Genomic DNA, 20745 nt, shown 5'->3' with positions numbered 1-20745 from the left:
GTGGCATCCATGTGCTTGGATTGACTTAAAATTCAAACTATTCTCTTCTTAGAGAAAGAAATTGGTTGTTTTCATCCACAGCAGGGATTTGACCCTAAGAGGTCAGTGTCTCTTACTATTTATTCAGGGTTCTCGCCAGCGCTGTTGAGTGTTGGGGCCCCCAACACTGTATTTTTGATCCCCTACGCAATGATGTTGCACCATACACCATGTTTCAACCAGCGTAGGGGGCTTTTCTGTTGCGTTTGTGTTTGTGTTCAGATCAGGTCTTCTCTTTTTGGACCGATTAAAGCTCTACTGTGTGCAGCTTCTGCTTTGTAACCCATAATCACCGTCCAATACAAACTGTGTGCTTCATAATCTAAAGAAAAACAATCAACAAAATAAAACAATAGAGAAATAAAAAAAATATGAGTTGTGGGGGCCCCCGTGTCCAGGACAGTCCCAATATTACTGCGGATCCCATATAATACCTAATTTAAATTTGAAAAGTGCATCTTCGAATCAGTCTTTTGAATACAATGTTATTTCTTGTCGATACAGTGTCCCTGAGTATTTTTTAGTGGAGGACCAATACCAAGCATGAGTAACTCTCTAACTAGATTCATCATGACCCTTCACCAAATGAAAAATAATTTTTAGCTTTAAAGTAAGGTAGTAACAAATGTGGCTGTCCAAGGGTCATACATTTAAAAATGACTACAACACTCGGAATAGAAACTAGCAATAGACCAAGAAATGACTCACTCTGATAGTTGCCTTTGATTTTTTTGTTGATGTGAATGCATTGCACCATAGCAATTGACACCATGATCTACCGATAATCAGCACAATCAATAATATTGGCCAAAATTCTGCATTTTTATAATAATATTTACCTGCGTTTTTTTTTTTTTTCTTTTTCACACACATGCTGATATAATTTTATTTCAAAACACACTCCTTTGGCTCTTGCACAGCCCTAAAGGGGCAGTATTATGAAAAATCACTTTATAATGGTTTTGCTACAATGATATACATCCCTTTAGTCTCATTCAGAGGGCTAAAGTTGAAAAAGTTCTCTTTCCTCCCTCCCTTGTTATTCCACATTTTGTAAAAAGTCAGCTCCAAACAGACGAGTTGGATTTTTCTCCCCTTATGACTCATAAGCCGGAAACTCCTCCTCTTGACAATCCTGGCTCCTCCTACACTACATAAGAATGTGAGCTACTCCCTCTCAAGCTACCTTACAGGTAAAACAAACATAGCAAGATAGTCACAGATAATGTATTTACGTTCAGTATAGAAATAATCCAGTATATAGATAATCCAAAGAGCAGCGTGGTTACTCACAATCAGTTTCACTTTTAGTAGCTGTTACACTGCCTCGTATCGCCTTTGACATGATCTGACGTGTTTGTGAACCAATGCAACGCAGCGGTAGGACAAAACAATAAACTATCATCCTAAATGGACTATTTCTGTGGGCAGAAGAGGTGAGGAGGAGAAGGAAGACTGTTAATGATTTACTTCGCTGCTCCCCAAAACAGCCTGTTTTTAGAAGCCCTTTTCAGAGGGCTAAAACTTCAGAAAACTGGCGAGTTTGGGAAAATAAACCTCAAATACTATCTTGTTGGGCTTCTTAGACCAATTGGAGATGGGTGAAAAATACCACAATTCTGGAGCTTTAAGTTTTTAGAGCAAATATATACTGTACCTGCTAAATAACGATTATTGGTTTCCTTGATTACTAAAAGAAAAACAAAAAAACCCTAAAGCTCTAAACAAAACCATTAAATTGGTCGACCGTTTATATTAAAATTCAGAAACAACAGGAAAGCATTTGGGTTTTACAAATGTTGATGAAATTGAAAACAATAGTACCAGAATTTATTATGGGTTTTTTTTCATTATACTCTGAGATATCTAAAGATCTTAAGAAGATATAGGTCATATTTACCTACTGTTTAATATATTACCTGTTAGAGTTGTAGTGTTTCTGATATAAATCCGGAAGGACAAACTTAAAAGTGAAAAACAACAACAAAAAACAGAAGTGTAGCCGCCTTTGTGTACGGGCATTAAGATCTCCAACTGAGAAACAGTCATCCCAGGTAGCCATGAAGGAAGGGGGCCAAGAGTCACATGGTTATACATAGTTGTTCACTGCAGGGTTTATGCTTTGCTCTGCCTCCATGTTTTGTGCTCCTGTAGCTGCAGGCGAGCCAATGAAATCTACACGCTGATGTGCACATCTCAGCACACAGCGCTAATGATTTAACACACTTCACTACACTGCTTCTGCACATTCATAAACATCTCTTATGAAATGAAAAGCTGCAGAGTTGAATCAAACACTGGAGTGAGGCACTGCACTTGCTCATGATAGAAACACATTCTAAGATATTAAGATTTAACATTAAAAAAATATGTTAAAACTAACACATTCACACACCCTTTCACTATATGGCCATCAAGGTAGAGACTCCAATTTATTAAATTGACGTTGATGTTCTGATTGCAAATACCCAATGAGAACCCACACAGGAGAAAAGGGAAAACATGCAAACTCCATACAGACAGAGCAAAGATTTAATCAGGGCAATTGAGAAATTAGTCTTTATTGTACACAAAACTATATTCTGCACAGTATGATTACTAAACCTCTTAATTTGCATGAAACACTTGTTTTTATTGTATATTTTTATTGACGCACATTAGGCCTGGGTAATATATCGAGATTCAAGATATATCTAAAATTTTTATTTTGGTGATATAGAAAGCTACAATATTGCCTATAACGATACATTTTCATTTTATTGCTTATCTTTTATTAAAATACTCATTTTAGGAGTAGCTGCTTTTGTTACATTCCAGAACAGTATGAAAAGCAAAGTTAGATGGATTTCTGAGTGCATCCTAAACCAGACCTTCCCCTAAACAAGCCACACTACAGATCTCACTCACACGTGCTGTCACTTATAGGGAAAAAAAGTCAAAAGTGGCACAAATTGTGAATAAATGTGCCTGTGTGGCATTTTGCATCCGCAAATTTAATCCAGAATTGTCTTTCTGGTAAGTCTTTGAGTTAGAAATGTCAGGATTCATATCGTATATTGCCATTTTGAGAAAAAATATCAAGATATGAGCTTTGGTCCACATTGCCCAGTCCTATGGACAGGTGAAAAAAACAAGACCAGCAGGAACAAGTCATGAATTACAGTAACAAAACTTTTGTACGGGACTTGGGTTTGTGACTAAAGCTATTACATATCATAGCTGCTTGATTTCACATCATCCACTACGCTAATGTGCTAACTTGCAACCATAATGTTGCATGATGATGAATAAAAAAATATTAGCATGCTAGACAGTTTCCCCTTAGAGAGTGTTTTAAATCACTGATATGTCACCTGTTGTTGTTACAGTTCACAGCTGCTTACTAATGTGCTTCATCAAAATGGCTCTATTGTGCTTTGAGTAACAAGACTGTTTATGAATGTCACTCACAGTAACAGTAGGTTCATCTTTTGTATGGGATGTCCCGTGTGTGTGTGTGTTGACTGTGTTAAGGTGCTGCCACACTGTCTGCTCGCTGTCAGCATGGCTTCCCTTGAGCTTCAGTGTTTTCCTCACAGCTCTGCTCAGCTTTAACAGCACGCCTCAACAGAAGCATCAAGATCCGGACTAACAGCCGCGCCGTAGTCGTAATTGCATTTGTATGTGCGACTTTGTTTGAACCGCCTGTGCCTGAAGTGGCAGAGTGTGTTGTCGGTGTGTCTCAGCGGATTTAATGCGTATGTGTGTGTGTATGTTACGATTTGCTTCCTCTTGTGCGTTTCCCCCTACTGTTTGCTCATTTTCAGGCAGCCTTGTTCATTAGGCCTTTGGGGAGATGTGCTTTCTGCTGACTTTGTTTGGTTCAAAGCCAGAAGCTTTTTCAGATCAATAATACCCTGGACCAAGCTCCACGCAGCTGATTGGATCCCTAAGAGTATGGCAATGGAAACTTCCAAATCAACAAATCATGCTCCTTTTTTTAATGGTTATTTTCAGATACACATTAAGCAGCATTTTTGTCAGGGATTATTTTGACAGAAAATTTTGACGTCGTGACCCTAAAACTGTAGAGGTTTGGTTTACCAAAAAAATTAAGTTTAGTATGTTGTAAATATATAGATTTATAGATATTCCAAACCAGTGGTCCCAAATGTGCCACAGTCACTTAGGTTAGTTGGCGGTCAGTTAGCACACACACGAGGTGACTCTCCTTGTGTGTTACTGTCCGTGTGTGTGTGTATAGTTGTTCTATCTAGTCCAGACATGGGCAACTCGGTCTAACTCAGTCAAAGTACATGCACAAAATGAAAAAAAAATGCAGTAAAAGACAAAAGAAAAACACAGAAAATCCTCTAGAAACACACAAAACAACAACAAAATTACAGAAAGTTACAACAAAAAGACAAGAAAAACACAAAAAATGTCTCTACAAACCCATAGTCCTACAAACAAACAAAATGACAACACAAATACACAGTATGACTCCAAAATATAAACATTTTACAGGAAAAATACACACAAGCACAACAGAAATGGAAAAAAAATGACTTGTAAAAAGCAAAACAACAACAGACACAGAATGACAGAAAAACATTAAATCTACTCTAAAAACGCTTGGTTCCTTCCTGTGTTGACGCTCAGATCGGTCATTATTCTAAATGCTGACATGAACGTACACAATGTGGCCCTTCATTATTGCGGCCCCTGTTGTGATGAAAGTTGTCTTCCTCTGATCAAGACAATGTCCCATTGTTTCAACATCGTTCTAAGGATTAAAGCATTCATTTAGATTAGATTTGATGAAGTCAAGGCAACTCTGATTATGGTAAATGGTAAATGGACTTGATTTATATAGCGCTTTATCCCCACACTGAAACAGTCTCAAAGCGCTTTACATAACAGCTCATTCATCCAATCACTCTCACATTCACACACCAGTGGGACAGGACTGCCATGCAAGGCGCTAGTCAACCACTGGGAGCAACTTAGGGTTCAGTGTCTTGCCCAAGGACACTTCGACACATAGTCAGGTACTGGGATCGAACCCCCAACCTCTCGATCAGAAGACGACCCTCTACCACCTGGTCGCGGTCGCCCATCATTATCATCATACTATTACAAGAGAGCACATCCTCGTTTGGTTTAGTGTCACTTTATTGAACCACATTAGCTTTAGCATGCGTGCCACCGTGTCAAACAGATTCAAAGTTTTATTAGAGGTTTAAACTATGGCATATTTTTGCCATTGATTTCCTCATCATGTATGCATCAGGTGAAAAAGTGCTGTTGTAAAAACTTTGACAAAAAAGTTATTGCACTGCTTGCTTTACATTTTCTTCATTCTTTGTTTAGAGAAACAGTAACAAGTTGGTTGTTATTTACTCTTACATTCCCTTTTAATATGGCATAAATGAGCCCAGCCAAAATCATTGTAAAACGAGAATAAACCTAAAATAAGTTAGAGTTTGTCTTGTTTTCTTGGAAATAAATCAAAGAATGTTTGGATTCCATTTCCTAAAATGTGCTCACATACACCTAGGGATACATACATAACCATGGTTGGAAATCACTGCTCCAGGTTTCAGAAAACATGCCTATAACACTGAAAAGATCTCATTTTTCAAACTGGTGTATTTATTTATAAGTTATTATTCAGTAGAGTAAGGCAATTAGTGATTAGTGATTAGTGCTGCATCTAAATGGACGGTGACAGTATTTGTATTTCTCTTACACAGTCAGAAATTATGTTTTCTCATCACGATTCCTTATTGTGTCTTCACCATCCCTGGCATAAAGCTCCCCAAACCACCAATTAGTCTTCTGAAAATGCTTTTGTGGTTTATGTAACAGACATTTCATAGGTTGATGAAAGACAGGTAGACTTGCACTTCCTAATTTGCATGTATCTGTATTCTCCTTAGGTTTGGACGACTGTCTCCAGCAGTACGTAAAGAGTTTCGAGCGGGAGCAGATGGGGGGAGAGCAGCTGCTGCACATCACACATCAGGAGTTGGAGGAGCTTGGCGTCACCAGGATAGGACATCAAGAGTTGATCCTGGAAGCTGTTGACCTCCTGTGTGCCCTGGTCAGTCTCTTTTTTTCCGTCCAGGTTTTGTACCTCTCAGAGTATCTTTTTTGAGGAAAAAGTTTGTAAGGCTGACATTACGCTGTCATTATTATGACATGACACCTGTCATTAGCATGAGTAAGGTATCGTGAAAACTGTCATTAAGTGTCGTTGGTTACCCTAACCCAGGGATAGGCAACTCCAGTCCTTGATGGCCGGACTACTGAGACTTTTAGATGTTTCCCTGCTCCAACTCACCTGAATCAAATGAATGGCTCGTTATCATGCTTTCGCAGAGCTTGATGACAACACATTGGTTTCAACCAGGTGTGTTGGAGCAGGGACACAACTAAAAGTCTCAGGAATCTGGCCCTCGAGGACTGGAGTTGCCCACCCCTGCGGCCGAACCCCTAACCCTGATTTCTGCGTCCCAAACCCACATCCCATGCTCATTCCAATCTTACTGGCACATAGTCTGTCTCCAGGGTTAGCCAAGATGGCTCGGAGGTGGTCGACTGTATCTGGTCTACCCACTTCCGGACTCTGGACACATCTCAGACACCACCGACACTGACGCACCTTCATAAACTCTTTGATGAATGGTGTATGGAATAGAAGGGGCCTGAGTAACATGCCCCAGCCCGTGCCCTGCCTTTGACTCCCCATACCAAACTGAATGGTCCAGAACCATTCAGGGGGTTTCATTGAGACAAAATAACCACAAACCTTACCCTACCCAACCCTAACTCTTACCCCCAACCCTAACCCTACCTAACCCTAACCCTATCTTCTAACCCCTAACCCTGCCTAAACCCACGAGATCCCTCCACCTAACCCAAAAAATGCCAACATAGCTCCAAAGGTGTCATAATTTAGCAAAAGTTGTCGTAATTTAGCAAACAACACTTAAAGACAGCCTTCTTGACACCTTATTCATGCTAATGACAGATAATGAAAACATAATGTCAGCCTCATGTATACAACTTCAAGTAAAGTGTTACCAAAGGTCTTTACTTTGAGGTCTTTGAGTTAAGTTAGTTTTTGAGGAGTTTGTGTGTTTTGTCATGTGTGGGTACATTGAAGTTTCCTAATCAAAGGAGTAAATGTGCGCATGTGTGTCTCTGTATGTTGACGTGCTCAGGGTGCACAGGGCCAATCACAAGGGAAGGTGGGTATGTTGAAGTGTTTAAGACCCATTTTGTTCATACTCAAACTGCTGATAACTTATTATCGATTTTGGGTATCATTTATCTATTAATAGGGAGTCGGGCTCCGAATCGAAGCATTTATTCTTAATTTTCCGCCGTTTTTCGCAGCGCTACTCCTCCTACAGCTGTGAGAAAACCCATGCAAATTATACATCAAAACGTGCGGCTTGTTTGGGAATCGAGTGCTATGACTTTTCTAAGAGATTCGTAAATTTTTTGTAGAATAAATCACAAAAATCTGCACAAAAATCCCATGAGGTATGTAATGGGGAGAAAAAAATGAATAACTCCAACAATTTTCAACTTATTTCTAACTTTTCAACTTTTTCAACGATTTCACTTTTTTACTTTGAATTCACCATGAATCTTCCCATCCAAGTTCACAGATGCGTGCGTACAGGTCCAAATGTGTTCCATTAGAAATTGTGATTGGATATTGATTAGTTAATGGTAGCCCAACATTGGTTGTTTTTTGTATTTTTTACAGCTGATCTTTATTCTTGTCAGTCTATTTCAAAATTTGTTCCTAACTAATAGAACAATCTCCTCCTCCCCCTCACCCACTACATTGATCCCATGATCATGAATAAATCTAAAAAATCTGTTGGTTCTAATTTGTTTTGCCAGATTTGATATAAAAAAGATTTTTAAAATGTGCCACTGAACTCTGACCTTAATAAAAGCTGTAATGCATCACAATACATTCTCCTACTGCTCAATATATATAGCGTAGCTTGCTGCCTTTTTTGTGGAAATGGATGTTCCTTGGATTAAAGGATCTGCAGAACTGTCCCCAATTTTTTTTACCTTCCATTTAACATGATGAAGGATAAGGATTCATTTTGTTAAGTGTGACATACACAATAATGCTAGATTTAGTAACTGCCATTTCAAAGCACAGAGATTTGTGAATTATTTGCTGGTTCTGCTGAAGAACATCTCATGAAGAACCTTGCATCAACACAATTAAAAGATTAGAAATCCTTAAAACTAAGATTCAGATAAAAAAAAACCCTGGCCTCCCATTGGACAGGTCATCGGGTGACAATTTTACAGCAAGTTTAGAGCAGTTGTGATCCATTAATTTTTATGCTTTTAAATCCCAACACAGAAGCATCACTTTCACAATTTTAATAGGTAAATGAAAGTGAGGTTTGTGATTGGTGTGATGCAGGTTTTCCCTAGCTTTACCAAAATCATACCGAGAAAACATGGAACAAACTGTGCAATTGGAAAAACTGTAATAATAATGTAAATAGGTAAAATCATGACTTTGTCAAGTAAACAACTAAATCATCTGTTTACACTGCTTTACTTTTGGGATAGAACCTTAAAGGCATTTCAACCGAGTAAAGTCTGAAAAACCTCATTAGAGGTTTTAAACATGCATACACAGCACATCTTTTTGTGTATTTAACCAACTTTAATAGGTGAATTATGCAATTTTCGTTATATTTGATGTGTATGAAGAGACCTTTTACTTGGACAATGATTTCATATTCATAAAATGGCGTCACCCTTAAAATCAAAAGTAATACCAGAGGGTGAAAACCCATTAGTTCCAGTATGAGTTACGTCTTTTGAATTGCCGCAACTGTTTTAAAGCTCCTTTAGCAACCTGTCATTTCAAACAGTCACTCTTTACGGAGTAATACATTTTCAAAGCATGACTCTAAAAGATTACAATTTGGCTGCAGGGAGAGATTGGCTGCAGACTGAAATTTTGGCAGATTTAATGATCTAGATTTAGGTATTCATTAATTAGTACGGTAAATATACAGTGTTTCATATCTTCTAAAATCCAATTTATTTTACTTGGCTAAAGTTTTTACTGTCTCGGTCTACAAGATGATAAATAATCACTTAGTTTAAAAAAAAATGTTAAAACTATTAAAATTTTTGAATGATCTTTTTAAAATAAACATCACACAGGACAAATATCAACCCCCCTTTTATGGTAATTTCCAAATTTATGGGAACATAGTCGTGTGATGTATCGTTTCAAAGGTAATTTAACGTAGATTACGATAATGCCTCGCACAATTTGATTAGGGGCCACCCCCCTTTTTTAGGCAATTTCCATTATTACCGTTTTCTCATTTATTTGTGTCAAATATTTCAACAGGGGCCCCATTTTCCAAATGACTACTCTTCCGTTAATGCGTGTTGAATCGGGCTGTAATTTGACATGGATATTCTATGAGCGGATGTCAAGAGACTCTAAGAGACCTTTTTGAAAGAGGGAGGCACGGTGGCCCATCACTTTTTCCGGTAATTTCTAAATTTTTTGAAACATAGTCGTGTGATTTGTCGTTTCAAAGGTAATTCAACGTAGACTACGATTTTACGTCGCACAATTTTATTTGTTTTACTCGATGGAACTGAGTCAGGGAACGTGGTACATGCTCTTCAGCGTGGAGATGTTCCGCGGGCCCGGCTGTAGTTCATCAGAACTTGTTTCTCTCTGTAGTCACATTCGTGGTATCAAAATAGGATCACAACAAAAAAAAAAAAAAGTTGGGAACCTCGAATCTTAGGGCTTAGCAGGGGAATCCGACTCTATACATTAAAAAAGAGAGAAAAACTAACAGGTTTTATTTTATTATTTGATCATTTTCATCCTCCTCGTTCCACCACAGATGTAATGCTGGAGGAGGAGTAAGAACTCGTAACACTTACATCAAGTTTACTTCAGAAATGACTGATGCATTATTGCGTTGGTGGATGTTTTGTGCAGCAATAGGTATATATGATTTAATTTTCGATCATAGGTTGCTTCAATAAACTTCATCCTATGAAACCCAATTTTTGTTATCTTAGCAGGTTTTCTAACAAATTTACTCCAACCACTAAACTTGCACAGGTAAAAATGCATATTTAGTTTTGTTTGTTTATTTGCTTGTTTATAAAAGAAATACTAAAAAAACATCCCTTTATTATTTGGGCACCGGTTTGTGTTGATTCCTCAATCACAGTTGACTGTCTGCTCAGTGGCCTTGCACAGGATTAGAGAATTAGGGAGGAATTAGGTGCTGCTTTCCCTGAGAGAGGAAGAGAGAATGTAGAATGAGTTAGAATGTGTGTGTGCAGGATGCACCTTATCTTGCAGGCACACATGGCTGGATTATTTAGGGCTGTTTGACTCTGTGTGCGTGTGTGTGTGTGTCTGATTTGGCCTCACATGTGGACACATAAATGCACAGAGTCTTACTCATTCAAATGTTTCAGCACACCTGTGAGGTGGGATGGATTATCGCAAAGGAGAAGTGCTCACTAACACAGATTTAGACAAATTTGTCAACAATATTTGTGAGAATTGGGTTTTTTGTGTATATAGAAAATTTTTTAGATCTTTGAGTTCAGCTAATGAAAAATGGGAGCAAAAACAAAAGTGTTTATATTTTTGTTCAGTGTATATATACAGTATAATCAGGCCTGCAAAGGACTTTTGGTTTATTTAAATATTGAAAGTGTCATATGCTGGTTTGTGTGGTGGCCCACTGCTTTGGTATTTTATGTTGAAGGTTCATTATTGTGCATATTGTTAAAGCTATGAACTCATTTATCTTAAAGGGGACATATCATGCTAAATCCACTTTTTTAGCTCTTAAATGCATTTTGTTGTATATAGAGTGTTTAGAAGTACAGAAAAAATCAAATTAATCTCTTCAGGTGCTCCGTTGATATCTTTATATTCTGTTTTGGTCATATTTTTCAATCTGTTTCGATTTTTTGATTCTCTATTACGTTTTTTGAACAATGACATCACAGTATTTGCAGCGGAACTGCCAAATGAGTACATCAACTCCAGGTCCAACACTTTGAGCAATCTGCCATTTTTAGTTCTCGCTTTTATTTTGTAGTCCAAGCTCCAGGATGCAGAAGTTACGAGAGGATAAGTCAAAATGTTCGGTTGTTGGATGTAGTAACCCACACGCTTCATTACACCATCTCCCAGCATCAGAACCTTTTCAAAGTGCCTGGTTGAGTTTTATTTTTCACGGAAATGTACCCACATCTGTGGGTAAGGTCATTTTTGTGTGCGCGAAGCACTTCAAGGATGACTGCTTCTGCAACCTCCACCAGTATAAAGAAGGATTTGCCAAAAGACTTTGTCTGATTGAGGGTTCAATTCCTTCTATCTTTGGAGACGACGAACAGAGCACAGTGTGATGATAACATGTCCCTGTAATTGTTTTGTTAGCATTAGCAGTTGCACTGTCTTCATATGTTAGCGCTGTGTGCTCGTTTTAGATCCTTGATGATATGGCCTACGTGATTTAATTTAAGTCTAAAGTTTTCATTAATCATTTCATTTTGCCGTTTTTGTCTCAGAAAAGACTGTATTAAAAAGCATTTTGTGACGTTACCTTGGCGCTAGCGTTAGCTCGGCGCTAGCGTTAGCTCGGTGCTTGTGTTAGCTCTATGTTACGGTTCTGCAGGGTCATCATCTTCATTTTCATCTCGCTCCGCCAGGTCAGACTCTGGCTCAAACATGTAAGGCTGGATGGACAAGTCTTCTGTTGTTGACATTTTGTAAATAACGTGTGAATAAACATTTTCTGCACCGCTACATAATCGTATCTCTTCTATCAAACTACAAAAATGGCCGAACAAGGTTGAGTTGAACCGAGTGTCACTTCTGAAACCTGAAGAGGGGGCGGGGTATGGAGTGTCTTATTTGCATTTAAAGAGACCGCACCAAAACGCTCTTAGAAGCACATCAGAAAAGGGGTAGAAAAGGGGTGGAGCTATAATAATGAGGAATTCAGACCCAAACATTGCAGTTCTGCTTTATATAGACCACAACTGTATGATTTATATGTAAAAAGGAAGGTTTTAAAAGCATGATATGTCTCCTTTAAGTGCTCAGAAAACACAATTAGTCATTGTGTATATTAGTATTTTCACTTGATGAAACATTAAAATGACTATTTTATATTAAAAAGCCATAAATTCTATCACTCTTTATTTGATTTTGTTTAAATTATTACAGTAAGACATGTATACACAGCTACACACTTTACTCTTGACAACTCTAATAAGAGACTGATTATCTGATGGGGTAAAATCATCTTCAGTATAAACAAGTCAGTGTCCTGTGAGGGAATAACATTCTGCAAGCCAAGCAGAAAAGAAATTAAAAGGGTTGTCAGTGTAATCAGAGGCGGCTCAGATTTAGAGAAATTATTGTGAGATGGATTCCAGCATGAACAAGGTTTACATGACTTGCTTTAGCTTTCATGGTTGTTGTTTTTTTCTCATACTTTGTTTTTTTTTTCTTCAACATTAGGAAAACATGACGGTTGGCAAATTGGTGTCTTTAAAACCACCACAGGGATAGTAAATGTGTGTGATCGAATCGAAATTGACCATGGAGTGAGTAAATATGACGGCGTGTCTTTGTTTTCTGATAAATGAGTGTCACGTAGTGTTCACTAAGCAGATACAATTGTTTTTTCTTCTCTTGTCATTATTATTGATTGTTTTATTCCAATAATTCTGATTGCGATGCAAAGTAAAAAAAAAAAAAGCATAGCTGTGGGGCCAATTTACTTGTGGTTGCTATGGCAACAACATTGACAAGAAAGTGGGACGGGGTTGCATTAATGGCATCAGCCTGTTACTGTATTGATTTGACGTACATGCCTCGAATAGAGCCTTTCTCTCTCTTTCTGTATATACACAACCACTCCTCGTACACGTATAAACCAGGTGGTGGAACGAGGGCTCTGGAGTCTCTGCTTTACTTCCCGTCTCTTCCCCACTGGAAGCAGCTGCATCAAATTGAATCGTACGACAGCGTAAAAAGAAACAGCTGTGCCAACATGTGCACTGTGAGTGCAGGTCTACAGTGAAATTCACACAGGATACATACAATTATACAGAATGAATGCAGTGTGTGCATGACCCAGTTTTACTGTGTGATGCATCGCTGGATGATTTTTTTTCACCCCCCCCCCCCCTCTCTTGTCTTGTGCCTCTTTAGCTCCTCAGTTGCCTCATTTTTCCTTTTTCGCTCTCTCTATCTTTGTTCCTCTCTTCTCCCTCCCCTCCCCTCTTCTCTCTCTCTTTCTCCCTCTCTCTCTCTTCTGTTCTTTTGTCTTTGTAGCCACTGTAGTCGTGACTGTGGAGAAAAGATCTAGAGGCAGAAGAGGAATAGATATGTCTAGCTCAGCTTGTGTGTGTGTGTGCATGTGTGTGTGTGTGTGTGTCTGTGTGTGTGTGTGTGTGTGTGCGCGCGCTATATATTGTAAAGAGCGGTGCACTTGTGGAAATGTAAGCGGTTGTTGTAATTTATTGGATTCCAGACCAATATTGAACCAGTATAGTATTACATTGTGTTGTACTGTATGTCTGTGTAGCAAGTTGTATAGTGAGGTGTTCTATTTCAGCCACAAGTAACTTATCTAATCACATCACTTTGTACAGTAATTAAATAAGGTTAATTGTAGCATAATGCATCCTAAAATCCTTTAGGTATCCTCCGTGCTGTACAGGCTCCAGGTTGATAATTAATAATTAAAATAATTTTGAATCACCTTTTCCTAATAGTATATCATTAAAAAAAATTATATAATTACAGTAATCCCTCCACTGGTATATGAAACATTTGGCATCTTAAACTCCCTCATATATGAGCTTTAGGTGATTAAAACGTTGATATGCTAATAATATATTATGTAAATCCTTAATAATCTGATCCATTTACACTTGAAATGTGAATACACCCATATTTTATATTTATAGCAATATTATATATCATGTATTATATCATATCTTATTGCCAAACAATGTTTTGTACAGTTATTCCTGTTCAGGGTCACAAGGGTCTACTGGTGCCCAGGTTCAGCTCGCAAATGGCGCTAGGCGAGGGTACAATTTTCACTTGGCACCATTCTATTTCAGAACAAACACAAATAGAAAACAACCACTCGCACATTCCTACGGGTAATCTAAAGGCTGCAATAAACTTTACCTTACTTATGTGTTTTGATGGTGGGAGGAAGCCAGAGTCCCCAGAGAAAACTGTTGTATGCATGGGGAGAACATGCAAATTCCACACTTGCTTGAACGCAGGAACGTCTTGCTTCTAATTCTATGTATAGTGAAACACACATAAGTTAGAAACTCAATGTAGCAAATAAAAACATGTTCAAACAGCTATTTTATTTTGGTTAACACACAAGAGAACAGAATAGAATCAAATTTTGTTTCAATGGGGATGATACAATTACACATAGTTCCAAAATAATGAATGCACTAAGGTTTCAATCGATAGAAGTATTGTTCATGTGATGTCGTCGCTAGATTTTGTTTTTTACAGCATGTTCGTTAATATTTACCAATTGTTTTTTTCATTTCAAACTCTTAGGCAGTTTATTCAACATAGTGACACTTACAAAAAAACAAACTTTCACTTAACGAGTTAATGCACTTGAATGTTTAGCTAACCTTAGCTTAGCTTTGAGTTTAAATGCCCTCAAATATTTTTACTATAGGAGTAAAAAAAAGTGCATTTGTAACTATTATGTATACTTACTAGTAGGAATGTAACGATTCACTCAACTCCCGATATGATTCGATTCACGATACTGGGTTCACGATACGATTCTCTCACGATTTTTTCATTTACAAAATGGGACTGTAGACAAATTTTTTTTTTGGGAAAAAAACTAGAAAATACTCTATTATTTTCCTTATATTTTTCATTGTCAAAATAATTCCTTGATAAACTATTCAACACAATGCAATTTAACTAAAAATAAATCTTGAATTAAATAAATAAAGGAATAATACAAATGAAAATGAAGCCTATTAATTTAAATTCTGGTTCTATAATAAACAATGCAAAACTGCATAATAGTTCTTTTTCTTTTAAAAGTGCAACTGAAAATGTATTTTGTGCCTTAACAATTGGACTTAAAAAAAAAAAAAAAAAAACTGTCATTGCATTGATTTACGTCATATTTGTTTGGACCAGCAGAGGGCGCTGGTAACCCAGTGGTCGGTTGGCATGCAGATATCTTGCAGTGAAGAAGAGATGCTATGCTAGCAGACAGAGCTAATAGAAAAACGTGACTTTTACAGATATTCAAGTAATATTACAGATATTCTTTCGGTGCTAAAGGGGTAATGAATCATTTATTAACATATTTAAGAGTAGAAGGCAGCCAGAAAGAAAGTATTAGCAGACTCCGCCCGCCGCCTACACTTCCGGATTTAACCCTCTGCTGGTTAAAAAAAGTACAAAAGATTCAATTTTCAGAAAATCGATATCAACCGTGATACCTATGAATCGATTTTTAACTGCCTTACAATTAATCATTACATCGCTACTTACTAGTAAAAAATTTACAAATATTATACTTGATTACTTGAAATATTCATTTTTTTTTCCCCACAGCTTTTTCACTTAAACTCAATGTTTACCACCAGAATATGAGTTTGGCAATAATGTCCTTTCCTTATCACATGGATTAAATGGAAAGATTAATCATTCTAAATCAGTTACATAATGGATTATGTATTATAATTTTACTGAACCTGTCTGTTTTACCTACAGAACTACGGCCTGGAGACGGAGAACCTCCGGACTTTATCCCATAAGCTTAATGCATCCGCTAAGAACCTTCAGAACTTCATCCTGGGCCGACGGAGGGGGGGCCACTACGATGGACGGGCATCACGAAGGCTACCAAATGATTTCCTCACCTCTGTGGTAGATCTAATAGGTGCCGCCAAAAACCTGCTCGCCTGGCTCGACAGGTAGGAACTGCTCCTTTAACCAACAGGATTTGGGCCACAATGACTTTAGAACACTGCTTTTCAACTACTATGCTGTTGTATAATAATATATATATATAATATACCTTAAGAAATCATCAGGTGTTGAGAGTAAAAGGGTTTTTCTATAGAAAGCATTCAACAATCATATTATGGGACATGTACAGTAGCACACCAGTGATGCGTTGTAAATAATGTGCCAGATTGCAAATAATGACTATATTGACTTCAGTGTGCTTGAATATAAAGTAATGTAGAAAAATCAAAATGGTGTAATAAATGATGAAATATGACATACATTTTCTTATAAACACATAAACTGTTCATGGATTTGATGTTAAGCATTATTCAATTCAATTCAACTTTATTTGTTTTGCACAAATTACAACAAAGTCATCTCAATGCGCTTATCAAAATATAAAATTCATATTAAGAAAAAGAAAAACCAACAAGATCCACATGAACAAGCAGTGGGAAGAAAAAACTCCCTTAACATTAACATTTAACATTATCTAATAGGGGTGTGTAATGCTTGACATCTGGCGATATGATTCGTATCCCGATACATAGGTCATGATACGATACGATATATCCCGATATTAAAGTATAAGGCGATTATTGCGATTTTTTAAAGAAACAACTAATCTGTAAATCTGTACACCTTCATGAAAACATTATGTATGAAATATATTTTATTGGCATATTTCACACTCATACATTGGCTTTAACATGCCATGTGCGAACAACTTAAAATAAAAAAAAATAGCATAATCTACCTGTGGCTTTTAAACCAACTTTGACTTTAGTACAACAGGACTTTAGTGCAAATTAACTGAGGTATATGCCTAGAACAACAAATAAATGCAGAAAGTTAGTTCTTTCTTTTTAAATTTGATTGAAAACACAAGCTGGTCAACATTCCCAGGTTTCTGTGCACTTTTTTGTGCAGTTGCAATGTCTCCTGCAGTGGAAAAGACTTTCCCGAAACATAAATAAAAATAAACGAAAAAAAAAAAAAAAAAAAAATTTTAATCGCGCAACGTAATATCGCGATATGTCGCCAAATCAATTTTTTTCAACACCCCTATTATCTACTATTTGTTTCATTTACTTTGTGTTTAAGTGTTAAAATAGGATTTTCATTCTCATTCACTTATAATATATATGTATAGTGTGTTTGCTTTAATAATTGTGGATTCAGATTGGTCAGGGTCATTGGAAAACAGTCGGGCAACTTGTATAAATATCCAAAGAAATATTGTTGAACTTAGCTGACCATTATCAGTCTGTTGCACTTCTCCAAATAGACAATGGCTTTAAATTCACTGTACATTCTCTAAAAACATAGTTAAGGCAAATTCTAGCAAGAAATAAGAAAAGAATATAAGTCCTCCTCAACTGTTTCCACAGCTTGGATGTGATTTTAATAATCATTTGTTCTGCTTTTGTCTGACAGGTCTCCATTTGCCAGTGTGACAGAATATTCCTTACTGAAGAACAACATTGTGCAGCTTTGCCTTGAATTAACAACCATCGTACAACAGGTACCTTCACACGTTTACGCAAAAAACACACATGGTATATATGTTTCTCAATCAGTTGTGTCCACATTTATCACGAATGGACTGGGATAGAGGCTGTGAGTGCATTTTAATAGATGGGACTGTGTATGGAACATATGTTGACTGCCACAGGCTATTTACAGCATGGGTCGAGCAGCTCTCACTAACAGCCTTGGGAGGTGAGCTCCTGGGCTCGCTGTTAGAGCTCCTCCTCAACAAGAAGTAAACTGTGGGACTCTTGGTTTCGAGGCCTTCTTTCTGCCATTTCAGACAGAGCTAGTTTTTTTTTCTTTTTTTCCATAGCGAGAAAATCAAATCGTACACTTTCTAACCCAGTAAAGCACGCCGTATGCAGAGCGGACCTCGACAGATTTTTAGCGTGGGAAATAATCCGACTCGGTCCGTTCTGTGAGTGTTCTCTATGGACTGGATTTATTGGTCACAAATCTAAGTCTGAAGCAATCCTTTTTTTTTCTTATTTTTGATATTTCAGGATTGATTCTGGAAGGTTCTGGACTGATCCTGACTGTTTGCAGTGGTATAGGGCCACTCTGGCTGAATTAATATTGTAGAATAGCTCGCTGGCTAATAGGAGTCAGTCACATGACAGCATAAAGTCACATGACAGCATAGGTATAAAGAGTACTGATATATTCTACTCAAGTAGAAGTACTGTTACTTGATTGAAATTAAGTAAAAAGTAGCTCAATTAATTAGTACTCAAAGTAACTTTCACCTCCCACATTTATTTTTGGTAATAAATCTTGCCACGGTTCCCTTGCATATATACAGTAAACATCTCATGTAGAAACTATTATTGGAATAATTTATTTTCAACAAAGGCATCTGTATAAAATAAAAGATTCTTCTTTAAATATAATAACACCAATAAATTCACTTCAAAATAAAAACATAACAGACATTCAATGCTTTGTTTTGGTGCGGTGCATTATGTTTACGATGCATTTGATTGTTGTCAGGTCATTTGATTTTTTTTTTTTTGTAGTTTCACAATGTCTGTTAATCATTTTAAAACAAAAAAAAATATTATTTACACAGTAACGGTTGGGTGTAGAAATGTAGCAAATAACTTTTCCTCTTTTAGTACAAATGGTAAATGGTAAATGGACTTGATTTTATATAGCGCTTTATCAACACACTGAAGCAGTCTCAAAGCGCTTTACATATCAGCTCATTCACCCAATCACTCTCACATTCACACACCAGTGGGACAGAACTGCCATGCAAGGCGCTAGTCGACCACTGGGAGCAACTTAGGGTTCAGTGTCTTGCCCAAGGACACTTCGACACATAGTCAGGTACTGGAATCGAACCCCCAGAAGACGACCCACTACCACCTGAGCCACAGTCGCCCTGTAAATTTACAAGTAAAATTCCTGATTTAGACGTACCGGTACAGCTTTATTCCAACTGCTGTAAGAGCCCTAAGTAACACTTGTCTGTAATACATGCAATATACTGATGCAACTGATACTACCTCTGTGACATATTCATCCTGCAATATCCACCGTATATACACACTACAGCTTCTCTGCAACTTATGTACATACCTTTTTCAATCTTGTATTTTAGACTGTGCCTATTTAATTTAATTTCATCTTGTCATGTTGTGTTTTTATTATAATAAAGTTTTTAGATATTTCTTATATTTGTTTTTTTGTTTTTTGCACCTTACCTTTCATTATTCTCGTTGTAATGACAATAAATCTGAGTCTGAAAAGCAACTCATTTACAGTAATATGGGCACATGTAATCTGTTGCTTTCAACTGTGCATGACAAGTACATCAATGAATCAAAATGAAGTGTGAATATTATGACAAACACTTGAACATAACTGATTAAAGGAACCAGAGTTGGTGTTATGCATCTGGTGCCTCTCGTTTCTTGTGATCAACTTCCGTGTGTGTTGACGGCTGCCATCAGTAGCGCTAGGTATTAAAACACGGAAAATAATGGACTGCACTCACAAAAGCTGTGCAATTATTTTTGTACAAATTATCTAATCGTACATGATCTAAACAGGTGTTGGTTTCCTCACACTGGTTTACTTGGACTGTAACAGCACAAAACAAAACCTAAGTGAGAAGGATTTTTACTGAAACACCCACAGACGGCATGAGTTACCAAAATGTTTTCTGTAACTTCTTTAAATATCCTTCTGATTCTCACAATCATTCAACAAGGCATTGCAGCGATTTTCATCGGCCGTATTGCAGAACTTTAATCAGCCAACGGACTTTGTAATATAGAGGCCCATCACTTTGGAACGATTTATCTCAGACTCTGAAACCTATGTATTTGAACTCTTTAAAAAACATTTGCAGATGTTACTATTTGGTAAAGTTGAAACTTCTGTATTTCTTCGTTGCTTTGTATATGTTAATTGCTTACTTGTGGTTGGAATTAGTGAGGTGGCTTTATAAGACCCTGTGGTCTTCTTAGTACAGTTATAAAATGTTGAAAGTTTCCCTTTGTACGGTTGCCGTACGGAGAACCCCTGGTGCTACTGGTACAGTTACCGAAGTCTTAGGGTTAGGGTTAGGATTATGTTTTGGGTTAAGTTATAACCCTATATCGCAACAATTTTTAGGGTTAGGGTTAGGTTTAAGTTAAGGTTTAGTCTTAGTCTTAGTCACATGACCTAAAATAGCCAAATAGGGGCGCTGTGTACAGATAGAATGTCAATCTATTGATACGGAAACCGTACTGATAGCCACTGCCTAGGTTATAACCCTATATCGCAACAATTTTTAGGGTTAGGTAAAGGTTTAGGGTTAGGTTTAGTCTTAGTCACGCGACCTAAACTGACCAATGACTGACATACCACGTGACCTAAACTGACCAAATAGGGGCGCTGCGTACGGATTGAATGTCGGTATATTGATACGGAAACCGTACGGATAACCACTGCCTAAAATGTTTGATGGATTTTTTAAAAAATAATTTTCAATGTGCAAATAAATAAATACAAAACAGGAGCAATACTAGAAAAATCTGGTGGGATATCAGCTGAAACGGTCCTATTCTCTCTGTGTTCGGTAACCAGAAAAGGTCTGCAGC

General features: G+C 37.3%; 1 protein-coding gene across 3 annotated transcripts in view; it reads left to right on the top strand.

The window, feature by feature from the left end:
* The window catches only part of LOC114470638 (connector enhancer of kinase suppressor of ras 2), an 85692-nt gene that overhangs the window by 12926 nt on the left and 52021 nt on the right, over positions 1-20745 (top strand). For all 3 annotated transcript variants that reach the window (XM_028458933.1, XM_028458932.1, XM_028458934.1), the window contains exons 2-4: positions 5961-6124; positions 15881-16083; positions 17558-17645. In XM_028458933.1, the coding sequence (XP_028314734.1) occupies positions 5961-6124; positions 15881-16083; positions 17558-17645 (455 nt within the window). The remainder of the gene's footprint in view (positions 1-5960; positions 6125-15880; positions 16084-17557; positions 17646-20745) is intronic.

The sequence above is a fragment of the Gouania willdenowi genome, chromosome 10 (genome assembly GCF_900634775.1).
Source record: "Gouania willdenowi chromosome 10, fGouWil2.1, whole genome shotgun sequence".
Lineage (NCBI taxonomy): Eukaryota > Metazoa > Chordata > Actinopteri > Blenniiformes > Gobiesocidae > Gouania > Gouania willdenowi.
Note: the sequence above shows the minus strand (reverse complement) of the source record. Positions and strands in the feature narration are given on the sequence as shown.